We start from the raw sequence: 18141 nt of genomic DNA, 5'->3' as shown, positions 1-18141 counted from the left end.
ATTACTGTCAAATCTTCATTTGATTGCACCATACTATTTAAGCACCAGGGTTAAATTCAGGTGAAAAATTATTCTGCTCCAGGACAACAGCACAAACATTTCATTTTGCACACACAACTAGAATACGGAAATGTGCCTATGACTCTGCTAACCACCCTTCCCTATTCTCGAGGTCTTGCTTTTCTGGCAGGAGCATTTGAGTACAAACAACTCTCCTGCGAGCTCTTTCGCTTGAAATCGGCGTATTTCCACAGTTAGGCGTATTTTACTGTGAGCGCCGGCAGTGGTCCCCACCCACGGGGAGGACCGAGCCATTCCTCATCAGCTTGCTCAACATTTCCGTGACATTCTCATCAGAATGGTCAGCATTCGCTCTCACACCTCCTCCTATTCTCTGCCGCAGAAGCACCAAAGCTAGCTTTCCACTATTCGTGTTAAAGTCTCGCTGAAGTAGACTCTTTATGAGTCACCTGAGTAAGCAGTGTTTGCTCTGCATTGAAATGCCTTGATGATCAAAGCAATGATGAGGAAGGGCATTATGACATGAGAGCTATTACGACCATGATGCATCAAGCAAAGGTAAAACGGCAGATAGCAATAAAAAGCTAAAAAGTATAATGACAATCAAAGATTTGGCGAGACAGTACCGCCAGCAATGGGGTAGAGCATCAATCTTCTCGACGAAACTCCCCAGTCATCCTCATTAAAATAAAGTTGTTGTTGTTTTGGTGAGACTCACAAACATATCATAAAATGGTTGGGTTCCTCTGGGTCTCCCTTGTAGATTGACTGTTTTCCAATAAAGTTTCGCATTTTACTTAAGCAAGCTAAAGAGTGGACCCCCGTTTATCCGAGCTTCACTTATCAAGATTCCACAAGAAACATGGAAACCAACTTAAGTACATGGAATTTGCCTTCCTAGATCCGGGGTTCTGTTCCTGGATCCAGACAACAGCTTCCAGGAACCATGCCCCCAAATCCGGTGTAGAGTCAGAAACAATGTGCAACCTATATTTCATGAAACCGGCACGACAATCTTGAGGAATTTTCCCCTTTCCCATTGTACCCATGTACCACACATTGAGCAGCCCAGTCCACTGTAAATGATCCATTGAGTGTTGAAAACTGTTTGCTTGCAGAGCTGAGCTCTCTAATGTGCAAAATAAGTTCGACAGCTGTGAACGACACCACAGTTCAGGGGTATGTCAACACTGACCGGGACGATGAGAACGTGCCACGAGCAGAAGATGAAGAAGGTGAAGCAGATGAAGAAGGTCATTAACACTGTTGCTTTCACTAATGATCAGCATGCACCCAATAACAGTAAGGGACCCAATGTGCGAAGTCGACAGAGAACGTCTTAGTAATTTTTTGAGCAAACAAAAGATGTTTCTCAAGTTAACCCCATCAGTAAAGAAAGGACACAATAGACGATGGACAGTTCACTATGTGCTCCAAAAGAAATGCTGTTTGTTCACAACTGATGCTCCCCAGTTTCATTTATCCAGATGTCTGGATACGGATATTTTCATTGCAAATTGTCAGTGTCATGTAAACGAGCGTTGACTGTTATACATTTCGAGGAATGCTTTCTTCTCCACCACCTCTGGGATGTTGCAGTGCTGAGGCATCTCGCCAAAACTTGTTCGGATTGTTTTTGGCAAACTCATTCAGAAGGAACAAACATAGCACTTCAGTGCTGGAAGGTGCTCGTGGATGACGCTTGTATGATGCAATAACATAATGCAAACCAAGCACACTAAATCTGAATCCCTGTAGCAATGCAAGGCAACTCGCCTCAAGGGCACATTTCTCTCCAGTTCTGGCCACAGCTTGTTTGACACCTTTAGGTAGAAAATGGTTCTCCAACATGAATTAAGGGGTGAAAGATGATGAAAGGTGATGTTTTTTGATGATGTTGTGTTCTTTCATGAATTAAGGGGCCTTTGTCAAGCCTTACTGGTTTTCGCTCTTCCTTCCACCACTAAGGAAAATAAAACAAACTGAAATCTAGGATCTATGGCACCCATTCTGGAATATGGCATTTTTGAGAAGCTACTGGCAGAAATTTATCTACACCCCAAGTTTTTTGCATCACACCATCAGTTTACTTGACACTACTTACACTAGTGTCAAAGGAAGTAGTCAGATCTCACACAGTGAACATGGGTCACATGGCATCCAATACAGGAGGTGTCTCCAGAGGCCACATTGATTTTTCTATCCGGCCCACAGCCCATTAGCAGAGTTATTCGGTTCCAAAGGGTCAAATTTGCTGGATATACTACGACACTGGTCTTTGTTCTCATGGTGTAGAGTGTGTGTGTGGGTAAACAAAGAGTGAGCTAGGGCAGAGGTCTAGGCTTCTATTGTCATTCATCTTCCATTAATGAGTGGAGTGACAAGTTCCCATAATAAAGTCTCATTGTTAGACTAGAAATGAAGTTAGGTGTTTACACACCATCGCCAGAACAGTTACTCTCAATATTTCTATGTTTTTCAAAAGGGGCGTGCAAGATCTGTAACTGCATCCGTGCTAGTCGAAATAGGTGTATTTGCATCCGCGCACTTATTGAGTATATCCGCACATCCGCAGCCATTGCATTATATTGGAAAACATATGCACGATGAAAATGTGACGTCACAAACATTTTTACTTGGGACGTCGGCAAAGGCACCCGCACGGATCTACGGGTATAACTCGCACCCCCGCACATCTCTAGTCATGGCATGAAAATTAAAATACAGTTGCCAAAATGGATGCCAGCTCCACCCCTTTTACTTCAGTAGGTGATGTGCTACACCAAATGGGTGCAACCCAGTGCAAATGGGAGGAGCTGCTCTGCAACCTATAAGCACCCGCCAGTCTATTTTCGCACTCCACACATAGACTCTGCTTTTAGCTGGCCAAGTCACCAGGATAAGGCACCTTTCCACGGTGTTGGGCCACAAAATACCAAACGTCTTGGCTAACAGACAGAGTGAGACAAAGCTGTCCCATGGGCCACTGCCAGCACGTCTAGCCCTGGGTTTTCTAAAATATCTGGGCTCAGCTCAAGCACGTGATATATTTGCCTAGCTCGCACACTGGCTGTAGTTACAGGGAGAAAACAAGGCTGCTGCTGAATATAGTTCTGCTGTAGTTACGGATGCAAGACCACCTATTTCACAGCACAGCCAACAGTAGATTTACAAGCTTTCAGCATTTCTCGAAAAAGTGTTCATAAATGGAAGAATTCATATACCAAGGTTCGGAAAGAGCAGAAACGTGCAAGCTCACTAGAACGATATGGAATATGTTGTAGCATGAAATTACGTTTATTTTCTAAAATACTTTGTACCAGTGCTTGGCACCATGGTTTATCCTGTGCCAATCTTGCTTACATGGTTCCCACTGAATTTTGGAACAATAATTCAAGGGTTTTTCAAGGATCTTTTGAAGTTCAGGCTTCATGTTGTCTAGGAGGTAAAATATAGTTTATGACCAGGGCTTCAATATTTTGCAGATAGATTTATAGGCTACAGGTATCACATGAGAGAATACATGGGGACTGCACAGTATCAGTTCACACATGCAACTGACAACTACTGAATTTTAAACAACATAGTACAGAAAGAAACATTCAATAGAACAGAGGGTGCCATTCATTTCTCGCTGCTGATTCCTACTGTAATAAAGAGTGCTAACTCCTGTGGTTTCGAAGCTACAGTTCTGACTCCGGAAAAGCGTAATTTGCACAAGCAGCTCCACGAGAACAAGAAAAAGATTCAAAACCAAGGGTTTTCAAGGACTGTGAAAAAATTCCAGGTTTTCCAGACCTTGAATATGGCATTTTCAAATTCCAGGGTGTTCAAGGGTTTGAAGGACGAGTGTGAACCATGTGCTTAGGAGAGACATAAGTAACCTACTGCATGACTCCTCGTCCTCGAAGTATTGTACTCAATGCTCAATATGAGTCAATTTCAAAGTTCGGCTCTAAAGTAACAGATGGAGGTCAATATGGGTGGGGGGTTCAGACCTGAAACATCTGTTTACTGTTCGGAAATCGAAGATTCACCTGTCAAGGAGAAAAACAAGGGGAGGTTGCATGTCCCAAGAGGCACCATTCATAAAGCAAGGGAATTCGTAAATCAAGGGTTCACAAGTCGAGAGCCGACAGTGTAAGACCACTTTGAAGTTGAATGCGACATAGGAGTTTGGTTTCACCATGGTCCCTCGATACTCTGTGGTCAGGAAACTCTAGCGAAAAGTTCACGTAGGGCACCCCGATGACACGTGGTGGCGCATCGGTCGTTTAGGGGGAGACTTTGGCATCTGCCTGTATCTGCGCGTATGGCTTGCATAGTGTTTGTGCATGTGTTTGGACGTGTGCTCCAGCTTTTTCTTCCCCTTTTCTGGCTTCGTGTTTTGCCTCCGTGTTGTTGTTTCTTAAATATTCTTGAAGGATATTTCAATATTTGCAACCTGTGCGCACGTAAGAATGATCTACACACACCAAGGAGATTTCGCCTAATTCTATCGGGGAGCGTTTCATGATGATCCTCATCAATGGGGAGTCTTCACTTGACGAGAAGTGAATGAAAGTGTTTTGTTTTTTTCTTTCTACAAAATTATGATTTGCATCCTGATGACTTTGTCTTCAGGAATAAACAGAAGACGTTCGTTAACAGACTTTATCGGAGATTTACTGCAATAAGGTGATTTGCCTTCAAATGGATCAGTGTGACACGTGCAACATATGCTCAAATGCTCAGAAGCGTCAAATTTAAAAAGGGTAGATCTTTCAACACCATGTCAATGCAATAACTTGTCTTACAGCACAACTTGCGGGGAAAGCAGTAATGCCAAATGAGCTCTGTAAACGAAGACCACGCAAACCTGTCTTTTTTTTGCTAATCCGGAACTGAAGTGAACCGAAATTTTCGTCTACTGCTCACTCGAAAGAAGTTTGAAGCAGTTACCACTTCGCAAAACAGTTCAGGTACATTTCCAAAACATTACTTTGAGCCAGATCAAGCACCTTCATATGAGAACCTCACCAATCCACAAGGCAGAACACACAATAACAAGGAATCAGTGTGAGTCGTCAATTTCAGCAATCTTCCAGCTCTACCTGACACGGCAGGCTAGAGCTTGCAGTTTGTCCTGGTATCGGGTTCTTTCTTTCTTTCTTTCTTTTTGTGACACCTTGTTTCTGTGGTAGCAAGTAGTATCCATTGTTCGTCAACAATATATGAATGTATTACATACTACTGACTCTAGAGCTCATTCATGGCAGTGCATAATATCCTAAAAAATTACTGCTTGCTGTTCTCCATTCTGAATTTCAAATGAAAGGCTAGAATCACACAGCAAATTCTGCCTTTTCCCTTGCTCCTCTTTCCAGCTTTTCTTTATTTGTCAGCAGATACCACCACGTTCTTCTAAAATGTAGTTTTTGGCAAAATTTCCGTGTGATGTATGAGAACAGTGCTCGTTTCCAAACGAAACTCTCTGAACCATTCCACCACCAGTTTGTTCAAGGGGAATATCTTGGAACCAGTCTAACTCATATGCTAAGGCTATCTACAACGCCATGATAGTTTCGCAGCTGAATTTGACAACCGAATATTGTCAATTAATTTCTTGTTGGGAAGTGCTATCAGGTCATACTTTGGTAAGAGGAAATTCTATCTTATGTACTTAACCCAGCTTAAATCGTGTTGCAATGTCATTTAATTAAAATTTGGCGTGTCAGAAGACAACAACGAAAGCTAGTCTGCGCTCCATCAACAACGGGTCAAAGTTTAGATTAACTGAACTGATTCATACCGATTGAAACAAGTTTGAACCGGTTTGATTGCACATTCTTTCTGCTCTGAACCTGAATCCGAACCGGAACCAAACGTCCAAAGATAATGTTTGCTGAAAAGATGCAGTGCTGCAAAAACGTTGTCTGCTCCACAAGGGTATCTCACCCACAAACTACACGACCGCCCCCAGGCGGGAGCTATGGTCCCTAAGTGACCTTGTCTGTTATGTTGGAGCGGAGTTTCCTGACCAGAAAGAGTATTAAGGGATCATGGTTTCACTAAGAGAACAGAATTCCTACATTCAAAACATAACAGAACTGTGTTCGGAAAAACATGTAGAATGAAGAAAGTGATGCATTTCCATTACACGCATGAAATGAAATGCATGCATGATAAGCCCAACCAAAAGCAATTTTGAAGCAGGATACGCTCAAGACTAAACTACATAGGAAGTAAGGCAGTCAACGAAAAAGCCGGACAGTGCGCGAAAGGCAGTGGCACACAACGAGAGCCTTTGCCCCCTTTCCAGGCCCCCAGCATTCCATATCTCGGGAATATGTAAACAGAAAACACACTATCGCTTCCTGCATGCCTTATCTTCACGGCAAATATGCCTAGCTTCTTATCCTTGGTCATTCCCATTGTCATGATGCGATGCATGCGACAGTGCCATGGGAGATCTTAAGAAGGCTTCCAGAAAGCCATCCCACAGGCATCCTACTGACCAGAGGAGCGTACCTCTCCAAGCAGCTCTGATCATGCAGGAAATGGTAACTTGGATAGTTACACAAATTCACCATATGAAGATTAACGAACATTAATGCCCTGAAGCCAGAATAAATAATTTTGGAGGACCCGGCTACTTAGAACCCATTCAGGAGAGCAACATGAATTTTCATTGTCTGACCATGTGAAACCACCGGGAAATAAGAAAGGTCAACAACTACATACATCCCACTGCATAAAGAGAATGTACCAAGGCGACAGTGTTTTTTTTTTTCACAAGGGTGACAACATCTCAAAATAAATCAGCGACGATAATTTCAATGTGGGCTTGACACGTAAATCCCAAAACCAATAAACTCATGAAAAATAATTTCGAGCTTAACCTTGATGGAAATAAATCCAACCATTTCACCTAACCTATTTACAACACGTTACAACCACCAAATCATAGAGCTGCAATGTGTAAGGAACCAACTTCAAGGCACTGCAGGAAAATAGTCAAACTTGCTATGGAGCATTGCTCAACCTTTCAGTTGCCTTTGTTTAAAATTCAATGCATAAACTAATTAGTACACTGCCATGTCACAACAGAATGCAAGTGTTCTTGCCAAAACCCATTTAGTTTTCTACAAAATAGTTCTAGCCTCTACAAGAACAAACCAATATCACAGCGTAACCATTGCCTTACACACAGGGTTCCACATTTTTGTCATTTACACAAAAATGCTAATGCAGACTAGGCAAATATCTGACCAAAAACTGCCATGGGCTAAAAAAAAACTTCATATTTCAATCGCCTGATCCTATTCCAAAGGTGCCCATACCCATCGTTACATGCTCCTTCATACCTAGATTCTTCCAGACACATTGCTCTTCTAATTAACGTGGAAGCTCATGCAGCACGAGCAAGAATAAACAGTTTGATTAAGCAAACAAATTTGTGAACCAGACAGATAAGCTAAAAATAGAGAACTCCCTTACATAACAAAATGTGATTCAACTTCTACAACACATTTTCCTTTGAATGTGAAACAGATGACCACTGTTTCACAGTTCTGATCTCTCGAGATATTCCCAGCACCATTACAAGACACCAAAATTAAAATGCAAAATTGATGTTCTGCTCCAGAAAATAGATCCAGAGTAAGGCAATCAAAGCCAAGGATTGTGTGACACTAGAGATCTCTCAGGGTGTTTCCTGTCTCACCTGTCTCACTAATTGCAGAGAACGCTGCACGTGATTACTCTGCACTGAAGATGTGTATCATGCACGTACAGCTCATTAGGTCTCGCGGCCATAACTATCCCTTGGAATGCATGTTACAACGGGCTACCTAAGCCTTCTTTTCTTGTCCTACACAATTACACAACTCAGTATCACCTTCAACCTCCTCATAATGTCATCATCCAGCATAGGTACATAATACACGCTTTGTAGTTTGCTTTTAATCCTCGATTTATCTGATTATGCACTCTGTGTGGTGGCATATGACCTGCGAACCCCATGTAGTGTCGATTGGGCTCTCAGGGTATTCTAATAAATCAATAAGCATACGCTTACCTTAAGAATATGACATATGCTGACCTCCAACACCAGTGCCAACATTATGAAAGATATTTTAAAGACTCCCGAACCATCTTATCTGACAAAAGCAGCAATTCGGGGCAAGTCGAGAAATATAAAATGTCACAGAAGCTCATCTTGAATCCTAACCCGAGTGTGAGCGCAACACAGTCAAAAGCTTACAACTTATCTTGCGGATCCTCTAATCTGGCTCCTCAAGGCTTGTTTTTAGGACAGCCTCTCCATAAAAGCAGGCTGGGCGCCAAAAGCCCCAATGACGCAAAAATGAAGGATGTCTTTCGTATCAGTGGTGTTCCCACTGAACAGCTATCTTATCAGTTATCCAAGCTGGGAGTGCTACACTTGCCCAAGGATTCCAGACGCCAAAGGAGACTTGGCAAAGTATGTGGCAACACCACAGTAGCATTCCTCACTCACTGCCAATTTAACGTGCATTCGTTCATATTTCTTATTGCAGCTCATTCTCAATTTATGACTTTTTTGCCTTTTCTATCCACAACTTCATACAGAAGATCAAAAGATAGAATGCTGCAATAACAAAAAGCCCCGCATTTGTCACGCAGAAATGAGGGTGAAACGCAAACTGTATTAGCTTCCAAAATTGTCTGGTCATCTAGCAAGTAGAAAAAGGTCTGTGATTTCAATTCAGATCTCTGTAGTCTGCACTGACATTTCCCTTCTCCGCCGCCGTAGCGCAGGATAACCTTTCCCTCATTTTTTAAATATAATAAACATATATCCCCCGACAAAGAAAGATGAAATATGTCCCCCCTCCCCTTCTAAAGATACACACGTCAAAACAGTAGGCACTACAATACCTGCAACCACAGCACACTTATAGTCTTAAATATGTGCTTCGAGGTAGTAAGCAGCTATGCCTATGCCTAACTGTCAAGTTAGTTTCAGTTTAACTAGCCAATGCACCGGAAAAATTAGATAACTAAATAATTTACTGTAGTCTCTAGCACAGATTGATTTTGTTGAAGTAAATCAAAAATGTGTCACATGACGCTCTTAGGCCGTTGGCCGACAAGTTTCAAATCATACTTACCCTCTTCGTCCCCGTCTCGGTTCAGTGTGTCGGCAGGGTTGGACTCGGAGAGGAAGAAATCTGCAATAAAAAACCTGATATATCTTATTAACCATTATAGATTACAAATCATAGATAACGTTCCATGACACTGGTGTTAAAGACACGTAGTTGCGAACAGCACAGTGACAAACCATAGCAGAGCTGCAGATGGTCACCACGCTATTCCTCCTTTCTGCAACATGCAAAAATGACTGGCACTCACATATACCACTCTTTACCACCTTCAGGACTGACACCGTAACTAGCGTTGAAATAAGCTCCATTTGCGGTTCTAGAGGGCATTATGTGTGCACTTTGCAGTGCCAGGAGTGAAGTTACCAGAAAGGTATTTTTCGAGCTGGCCATGGTCAGAAAATAATGGAGAGATTCTCAAGTTACTTGTATCTCCTCGAGACAAATGGGTTGCACCGGTTTCCCAGAAAGAGGGAAAAGAAGCATGCGTATAGGCGGGGCGCACCGGTTCACCAGAAAGAGGGAAAAAGCACCAGTAAAGCTATGGTGTGACGTCACGTGCAAGCCATGTATAAGGAACTAATGCCATCTCTTGGGGTTTGTTAGGACTGCAGGATGTTGAAGATTACATGGTCTGGCATGACAGCAGATGCAGACTTGGAGGGATCACTATGAATGCTTCACAGGTTGCAAATTGTTGGACTCCATTAGATCATGACTCACATAGTGATAACATTAAGCAAAAGCAGACATGTGCCATTTATGAATTTCCACATTTAGACCAGCGTAGTACAGTTGAGAATGAAACAGCACCCATGCTCAGACACAAACTTTTTCACCACTCTTATTTCAACAATTCTGGGGCATCGGAGACACCTGAATGTTTTATATGGAAACATGTGAAGACGTTCTGCTTCAGATTTTTGTGTCACCATGTGAACTGTAGGTCAAATTTGTGCCAAGTTTGGCTACAGTATGTTTACTAACAAATTTGTTACGTTTTTGTGATCCAGAAACAAGAACCTCACTTTCTCTATATTGTAATCGGCACTATAGTGGACTTAGGCATACACATTACATATGGCCATGGCAAGTGCACATGGCTGGGGGCTTTTCAATGATCTGAGCCAATGAGCTAGGGTGATGCTTAGACACCAACGACGAAACCAAGTTTACGTTTTACAGACAATGAGCACTCTGATAAGTACTGGAATAAAATGTCAGACAATATGTAAACGTATCAAAGCGCTCCGATGTGCAGTGACAAGGAGCACTACGATTGAGCTTTCAGAATATTTGCGCTCCTTAAACGGGCCTGTTATCTGTCTCTAATCAACCAATACCAAGTTTTAAAGAAAGGATATTACAACCGGAAACATCTAAATCATACCACAGTGCCGACTGCAGGGGCGTATCCCGAGCCCGTGAACGAAGCTCCAGCAGAACCCTACGGGAATTAGGGCTAGCTCGGCAGTAACCTCTGCTGTTCATCGGTAAGTTTTAAAAAAATGTGTCAGCAACACGTACACAATCTTCAACATCTGGAAATTTGTTAACTGTATTTTAAAATACTACGCTTCATTAGCACGAATGCCGGACATAACAGACGTTGGCGGACAAGTTCGGAGCCGCCGACCTCGATAAATAAAGGAACGTATATAACGAACTTTAACTATTAGCAAAATTGCTAAAAGCAAGCGTAACACCTTGAACAGGCAGTGCGAACCTTCGGCTAGGATACTTCGTAGTGCCAAATTGAACAGTGCCAATTTTCACGTTTATTATTTCTACCAGTTTCTACATTAGTTACATGAGCCATGCCATTGAGATACCACACAGAATACAACTCTACTTACCAAACACACACCGCGAACAACGAGGCACAGCACAAGCAAGCACAGACTCTGTTTATTGACCCCGTGTTGTCAACAACAACCCAGGTTTATAAAAGAGTCGTACTTTGTATTCGCGATAACCGTAATCCCCAGCCAGCCCCATCATACACACCTTGGGATATTACAGCCAAACTCCTGTCTCTATCATAACCTGCACACAAACGTTATTACGCACGCCGACTGCCTGAGCCACCACCACGGTACCCTAAGCCTAACTACGCTAAAACAAGGCCTAGTGCAAGCAGGGAGGGGGCGCCCGAAAGGCGAGGTGCTGGGAACGGGAGTTCATTTTCTTTTTCCTCGCTTTCACCCTGAGAAACAACGAAGGAGTGACTTACCACTGCCTCCACCTCCGTCTCCACCGCCTTCTTCCGAATAACACGACTCTGAAAATGTAATATAATCGAACTTTACTTTACTGCAGGAAATATTGAACCAGAAAAATTCCTTTTGGTCATGAAAAGCAAAAATGCCGCGGCAACGACATTGTACACAACGCTCTGCTCACCCGCCATATTCCTGAAAAAAAAAAAAAAAAAAAAAAGAACGCTCACAAGACGAGGGAAGCCTTGGCTGTGACGCTATTGGCTCAGAATTTAATCGAAATTCGCGATTGGTCCGTTTGGTTGTCTTGAGCGGTTCGCGCCTTGTATTTTTATAAGGCGGGTATTGGCATTGGAGAAATATTTGTGACGCTAAAATAGTATTGGCCAATCGGCGACCACGAGTTCGTGCCGCGCTTTTCTGGAAGTGTACCGGGCTTGGAGAAAAGAAAAGAGATTCGTTTGGGGGGGGGGGGGGTTGGAGATCGCCTTGGTGGACCATGAACAAAAATCACTCGGTGCTCTTCGACAAAAACAACGTTGTCTATTTCAGACCCAATGTGAGAGTTTGAGTCCAACCCCGTTTGTGACGTAGGCCTCTTTGGGGTTTCCGCTCTGTCATGTAAATTCTATATGGTTTGAAACTTTGCGAGTGGTGTATGTGTATACATTGAGAAATTGGGGTGGGGTGAAATTCTCGTATATTAACCCGCCAAACTGGAACAAACTCCCGTTCAGGTTCCAACTGGTGCGATTCTTCGATTAACAGGGTCGGTCAACGAGCAGAATACACCGACCTTAAAATGTACCGCTACATGGAATAAACCAGTGTTGATTTGATGTAATAGTGTATTGAAATCGCATTATTTGTTCTACTGCGCATCGTTCTATGGTGGTGGTGGTGGTGACGTGCTATTTCCGAGCGATCTGCTTGCCGGATCCTTCTATGGATCCAATTAAACGTGAACCGTATTGGAATAGCTAAAATAATAGCAGATATGAGCCAGCGCTCTTCGGTGCAGTAGCGGCGAAAGAGGAGGAGGCATCTCCACGATATTTGCTATTCCGTCAATTTGAAGTAAACACAGGCAAAAAAAAAAAGAGGTACAAAGCACGCTTTTTCAGCGCCGTAGAACCATTCAAGAGAATAGTAACATACTTGTAGCACTTATAGCACCATGTTTCCTTATGCGTATATCCTTATACAGGGTCTATGATATTTCCTTCTTGAGACTGTAGTCACCATCGAAAATAATCGGTCACAAAGGCAAGATATAATGGTGAAAATAAACAACGCTATTACCTACAAAAAGAAAACACTTTTCTTACACCATAGGTAATTTGCGATAGCAGCTAGCCGATTGTGTCCCTACATAACAAAGCAATCACTATGATGTGTTCAAACAAAAGACGAGAGAACAGTGATATATTTTGTTCACAATTTTGTGCATGCGATTATTCATAATTTTATTCCTCCTATACCATTGGATTCAAGTATGTGTAGCGGGGACCAGACGAGCGTTCAATTTTTTCACAATATCACTACACGTATAAGTTATTGTCTGTATTCACCCTCTATAGGTCGTCGGAAGTATTATCTACGGATGTGCATTGAATTGAAACTAACGCGTACAGCACAGACCTGTATCTAACATTTCTTTCGTCCTGAATGTGAATCGGCACACCAGGTGCGAATCATGCTGGTGGTGATGATGGAAACTGCTTGCCGTAGGCATCATGCACATGCATCTGTGCCACACCATGCACCACATCCACATCATGTATGCAGCACCTGGCTTCTTTCCGAAACGAAATCATGTTTTCACGATACTAGTAATGTTTTCAGTACAGTATGACAAAAAAAGAGAGAGTAACCGGTGCGTAACTTCTCACTTTCCCTCTCTTTCCTTCTCCTCTCAGTTCAACCCCCCCCCCCTTTTCGCTCTCTTTCTTCCTGCATTTGCCAAGTAACTTCCTCACTGGAAATTGCTACCCATTTCTGTCCCACTTTAATTGACGAGTGAAAAGTCGTGTGATCTCCAATCTGGTATGTGACAGTTGAGTTCCAAATCCAGCAATCCGGCGAGGGCAGATTGAAGCTACTACCACTACTTTGCAGTCATTGAGCTTCGGCTTCCTCTTACTTGCATACTTTACTATATCTTTCCACTAAAGCTTCCACTCAGTGAGGCTCTGACCCTGACGGGAGGGCATGTGCCTTTCTCACGCGCCCACATGAACTTGGTCGAATACGTATGTCGGCGGTTGCCATGAGGGACTGCACAGTCCTCCCGCTTTCCTTTCCCATCCCCCTTGCTGTGCCGCTGAGCGGGCTGACCGCATCTTCCAGGAACGACCCCCCTTTATGGTGCGCGGTGGTATACATGGAGCTTCCCAGTGAAGGCTGTCTGAGAGAAGCTCGCGTGCCTTTTTTCTTTTCTTTGTGGTGGGTACAGTTCTGGGTAGTTCTGAGGGTCTACAGCTGTCCAGTGTTGGTGTGGCGACGTCCGCTGGCCATTGTGTGAACTCTCTTCTGAAGATGCCAAGGAGGTGTAGGTGTAGGCGCCCATCATGCAAAGGTACAGGCATGACCTCGTTCTACATCAACATGGCCCCCTGGTGTCATAGACAATTGGACTCTCCGATAGAAAATGGAGCCAGGATAAGCACGTTGACCATAATCAAGGCGTCTTTGTCCACGAATTCCTTCTCAGCGCTATCAGTGAAGCGAACAGAAGACGGAAACTCCTGCCGTGCGCATGCACCACGTCCACGGTGAGGCTGCGTCTCACTTTTTCTCGCGTTTTATGGGATTCACCGAGATGACGTCGGAGGGATATGGCGTGGGAACTTATTTAGTGGCTCTAGTGCGAACTAGTGATATCTAGAGCGCGGATTTTCATGCAAATGCTTGTCTTTTTTTTCTCTTCTTTTTGTTCTTTTTTCCCTCGATATGATTTCGTATGTGGACGATGAAAACCCACTTTTCATCTTGATTGGGGACCGATCAGAAGGGTTCTACATGGTGCGTATAAATGCATGTTTTGCACGTTGTGGCATATTTCGCTTGAAAGTACATGAAAAGTGCATATTTTGCCATATTTTCAGGTGCGAGAGCTTACTTCTTTCTTCATGGATGGTTTTGCTGGTTTTGGGACAGCGTTGGGTCGTCCTTCGCGAAAATTCGGGTTGGAATCGGATATTTTCCACGTTTCGGTGGGGTGACGTGCGGTGTGCAGCACGTACCCTGGATGCTCCATCCTCCATTGCGTGCATGGCCGATGGGCCGTACTTCATCTTCGCTACATTACTGTTACGAAGACTGGCGGCGTTCGCATTTTAATCGGGATGATGCAGTGCTGAACGCAAAGCCATGACGAAACAAGCCCGAGCATGGGCAACACGAAAAATGTTCATGTTCATGAAAAACACTGTTTCGTCCTGCGTTTACGCTATTTTATCAATCACGCACACAAAGCCTTCAGCTCCATGATTTATATCTGTGGCGCAAGTGTTCTTTGTTGTGTGCTGCAGAACGTAAGGCCAAGGTGGCTTTATATTACCGTGTTATCCCTAATAAAATACTAACTTTTTTGTAAATAGGCATTGCTTTCGTACCAAGAACAATGAAAACCATTGCATATACTGAGAATTTTTACCGCATATTTCGAAGATTTTCAGTGCGTAGTTGCATGCATATTTCGGGAGTTTTTAGTGCATCGGTATCCGCGCTCTAGCAGATATCAATCGCTGATAAACCTGTTTCCAAGCATTCTGAGCGCTGGTAGACTGCATAGGGCTTTGTACCTGTCACGAGAAGTATCTTGCAACGTGGTTTAAATGCTGGATAAGGTATACTCGTATGTTGCTTCTTCCCTACTCTGTAGCTTTTATGCACTTTTTTTCGTGCCCTTTCATCTAACACGCTGCCATATGTAGGTTGGATACGGAGAAAAATGTCACCGGAAATAATGTCCCCAGAAGAAGTGTCCCGACATAAAACTGTCCCCTGAATAAAAAGCTGAGGAACCTATGTTCCCTAAGAAATATATATCAGTATCTAAATGTCTTCCAAAGGACAATTATCTTTGCCTAGGGGGGTCACTGTGGATGACCAGGGTCAGTTTGGGTGGATTTATTCCGTTGCATCTTGGAGTAAAGCGGCCTGTGTAGTCAAGGGGCTCCCGAGGCGAAACGCGTAGTGATAGCCGTATCCCCATTTTGTCAAGAAAGCCAGCCTTTACCGCATGACACATTTCAGTACATTTTTTGCCAGGTAATTTGCGTGCTTTTTACCCTGCCTCATTCAAGGCAACTTCATCGCGTAACAGGCTCCTAGGAAACATTCTGAAAAGCATCGTTCTCTCCTGATTTGTTGAAAGTGGGCAGCGTACGCCTTTTTGTAACACTTTACATTTATGGTAATTGTCACATAAAAAAACGTACTACGTCCCGCTCTCTCCCCATATCCCACACTGAGAGAGAGAGAGAGAGAGAGAGAGAGAAAGGCCTCGCCTCGTCCTCTCCTCTCCCGCTCTAATCTATTTGACGCCGCGCCGTCGCCCGTTCAGAGGACAAATGTGCGCAGAAAGCACGTTTTCTTCGCCAGGCGCAGAATAGAGAATCACGTGATCTCTGATGCATACCGGCATACCATTACCCCATCGTTACTGAACTTACCCTTGCAGAGGGGAGTTTAAAATTAACCATAACCGTCGTAACTCCGCTGGGGATAGCAAAGGGAACAGTGTCTTCCATTTCGTGGAATACGATACTTTGTCCAACATGAGCAGCACCAACACAGCTTCAAGTTTGTTCAGGTTTTAATGAGTATGTATCTTAGGTAATGGATACACCATCAGTGTCTGTACAGTCAATCAACACAATACAGATACGGGAACGCGACCACGGACGGACGACATATACGTTCAACTTTAACTGACATTTATTACAGTCCCGGCCGCGGCGGGAGGCTAGCCTCCTGGCGTTCCCTATATACGTAGTCTGTATACGTTTCTAACCAACACGCTCTCCTTGTTCTGTCGTTACCACAATACAGGTAAACGGCCGTGGCGTTCGTTTTAGCCTCTATTGTTCTTGCAGTCGCTTTAGTCAATGAGTCGATCGAGGAAACTGAAGACAATCCAGCGTCCTCTTAATTTGTGGTCGACTCACTGTATTTTTTGTCTTGCATGTTCTTTCAGGCCTAGAGGGCTATCCCTCTCAACCTGTCTCGGATGCCAGTGCCAGATGCTTCGCAGTTTTCTCTTTGGGCAAGCTTGGAATTATTTACCGTGTAATGCATTACAGGTAAGAATGTTTCATACATGCTGGGTGGGGAGAATCATTTGATGTTGAAATGCATATTTGCCATAGACAGGGCTGACTGATGCCCTCGTTTCTGTACCATTTCTGTGTTGTTTTAATATTGTGCCCCGGCGGCAGAAAATGACGTTATGGTGAGCATAGCTCATCACTTGGTACTTCATGGTCTTTTACAGCTGGAGCCTCAAACTCAAATCGAGTCGCGGGTCGCATTGACCATAGACCACGTCATGGAGGGCCACATAGAAATTAAATTGCGGTAATTCCCATAAAATACCCTGATATACATAAAATTAAAAAATATACACAAAAAACAGGAGCGGTCTAGTTATTGTGCAGCCGGACGGTATGTGCAGAATTCATTACTGAAAAACTCCACTTGACACAACAAGAGAAATAAATAAGCCGCCTTATAAATCGGTGAAACACGATTCGAGAACAATACACAGTCCTTCACAAACGATTATGACAATGTTCAGGAAAACTGAAATTGTCTCCTATTTACAGACACTGTGCTTGCCTTTGCTTACAGTTTCAAGTTGGACAAAGAAATGAAAAAATCAGAGAGAAACAGCTATAGCTGACACTATTGACAACGGATGGCTTCTGGTTTGCTACTTTATTATGACTCCCAAAACTTAAAATACAATGGCATTTCCATAACCGTTCCGTTTCGTTTGATTTAGTGTGTCATTATTTAACTTAGTGTGAGAATTAAGATGAGTCTACCTTAATTCTCCCATTAGTTACTGTGGTACTTTACCAAAGTGCTCGCAAAGACCAGCTTGCTGTGTCCATATCTTGTTGAGTTTCATGAGCCACAAGGAGTGCTCACGGCCTATGTTGTGCCTACCATGGACATGGGCAGCACCACGCCAGGCAAGGCTAAAAACAATGCCTGAAAATCTGGTTTTATTACTAATTCTTTAATATCTTTTTCAGAGGGTAGCTTGGCACTGTTTGGTGGTCAAGGGCCCGCGGGCCACCGAATAGCTCGTGCGCGTGCCACATGTGGCCCGCGTTTTTGACGCCCCTGTTTTACAGAATACACTCCCGCAACGTTAAAGATTTCAAGCACACAAGTAAGAAGAGGCTTCTGCTCTACCGCCAGCCAATGCTGCAGAAGATAAAGAAACAGTAGGGGTGTAGCATGTCAAGCAACCATGCAATAAATGCTTGGAAGGCAGACCTATACTTGTTGATACTTCAAGTGTGCATGAACATGTTCTTTTGAACTTTGTATGAACTTCATGTCTGTACATGAACTTTTGTATTATTATTAATATTAATAGTATGCAGTTGAGCTGCAGCAGTTTTGGAAATAGTAATTTTCAGTAAAAGAGTAATTCAGAGTAACTAACCTAAATGGTAAACTCATGCAGCTCCTGTAGAAGAAGAGGAAGGGAACTATGAGCAAAAATAAGAAAGGAAACAGCAGCACGGTGAGAC

The 18141-nt window shown here is 43.3% G+C and overlaps 2 protein-coding genes across 9 annotated transcripts in view; one reads left to right on the top strand and one right to left on the bottom strand.

Annotated features, from left to right (window-relative positions):
- Window positions 1-11577, bottom strand: part of LOC135378104 (serine/threonine-protein phosphatase 4 regulatory subunit 1-like) — a 66591-nt gene extending 55014 nt beyond the window's left edge. For 2 of the 7 annotated variants that reach the window (XM_064610977.1, XM_064610978.1), the window contains exons 1-2: window positions 10540-10655; window positions 9156-9229 (exon numbers count right to left, since the gene is read on the bottom strand). In XM_064610977.1, the coding sequence (XP_064467047.1) occupies window positions 9156-9229; window positions 10540-10640 (175 nt within the window). In that variant the 5' untranslated portion in view covers window positions 10641-10655. The other 5 variants (XM_064610979.1, XM_064610982.1, XM_064610981.1 and 2 more) reach the window with 5 other exon arrangements.
- LOC135378105 (uncharacterized) lies at window positions 10394-17880 on the top strand. Of its 2 annotated transcripts, none has more exons than XR_010418268.1 (4): window positions 10394-10642; window positions 16572-16677; window positions 17439-17571; window positions 17635-17880. XR_010418268.1 is itself a non-coding variant. In XM_064610985.1 (4 exons), exons 1-4 carry the CDS (start codon window positions 14127-14129, stop codon window positions 17683-17685), a joined length of 306 nt encoding a protein of 101 aa, XP_064467055.1. In that variant the 5' UTR covers window positions 14103-14126; the 3' UTR covers window positions 17686-17880. The 2 variants fall into 2 exon arrangements, 1 of the variants encoding a protein (XP_064467055.1); XM_064610985.1 differs by lacking the exon at window positions 10394-10642 and adding an exon at window positions 14103-14142.
- Window positions 17881-18141: the final 261 nt, after the last annotated feature.

Source organism: Ornithodoros turicata, chromosome 1, assembly GCF_037126465.1.
Source record: "Ornithodoros turicata isolate Travis chromosome 1, ASM3712646v1, whole genome shotgun sequence".
Classification (NCBI taxonomy): Eukaryota; Metazoa; Arthropoda; class Arachnida; order Ixodida; family Argasidae; genus Ornithodoros; species Ornithodoros turicata.
Note: the sequence above shows the minus strand (reverse complement) of the source record. Positions and strands in the feature narration are given on the sequence as shown.

Bases quoted from the DNA above. Each gene is read 5' to 3' on its own strand.
- LOC135378105 (XM_064610985.1), top strand. The intron at 16,678-17,438 runs GTAAGAATGTTT...TTCTCCCATTAG, and splicing joins TACCGTGTAATGCATTACAG to TTACTGTGGTACTTTACCAA. The intron at 17,572-17,634 runs GCAAGGCTAAAA...TATCTTTTTCAG, and splicing joins CATGGGCAGCACCACGCCAG to AGGGTAGCTTGGCACTGTTT.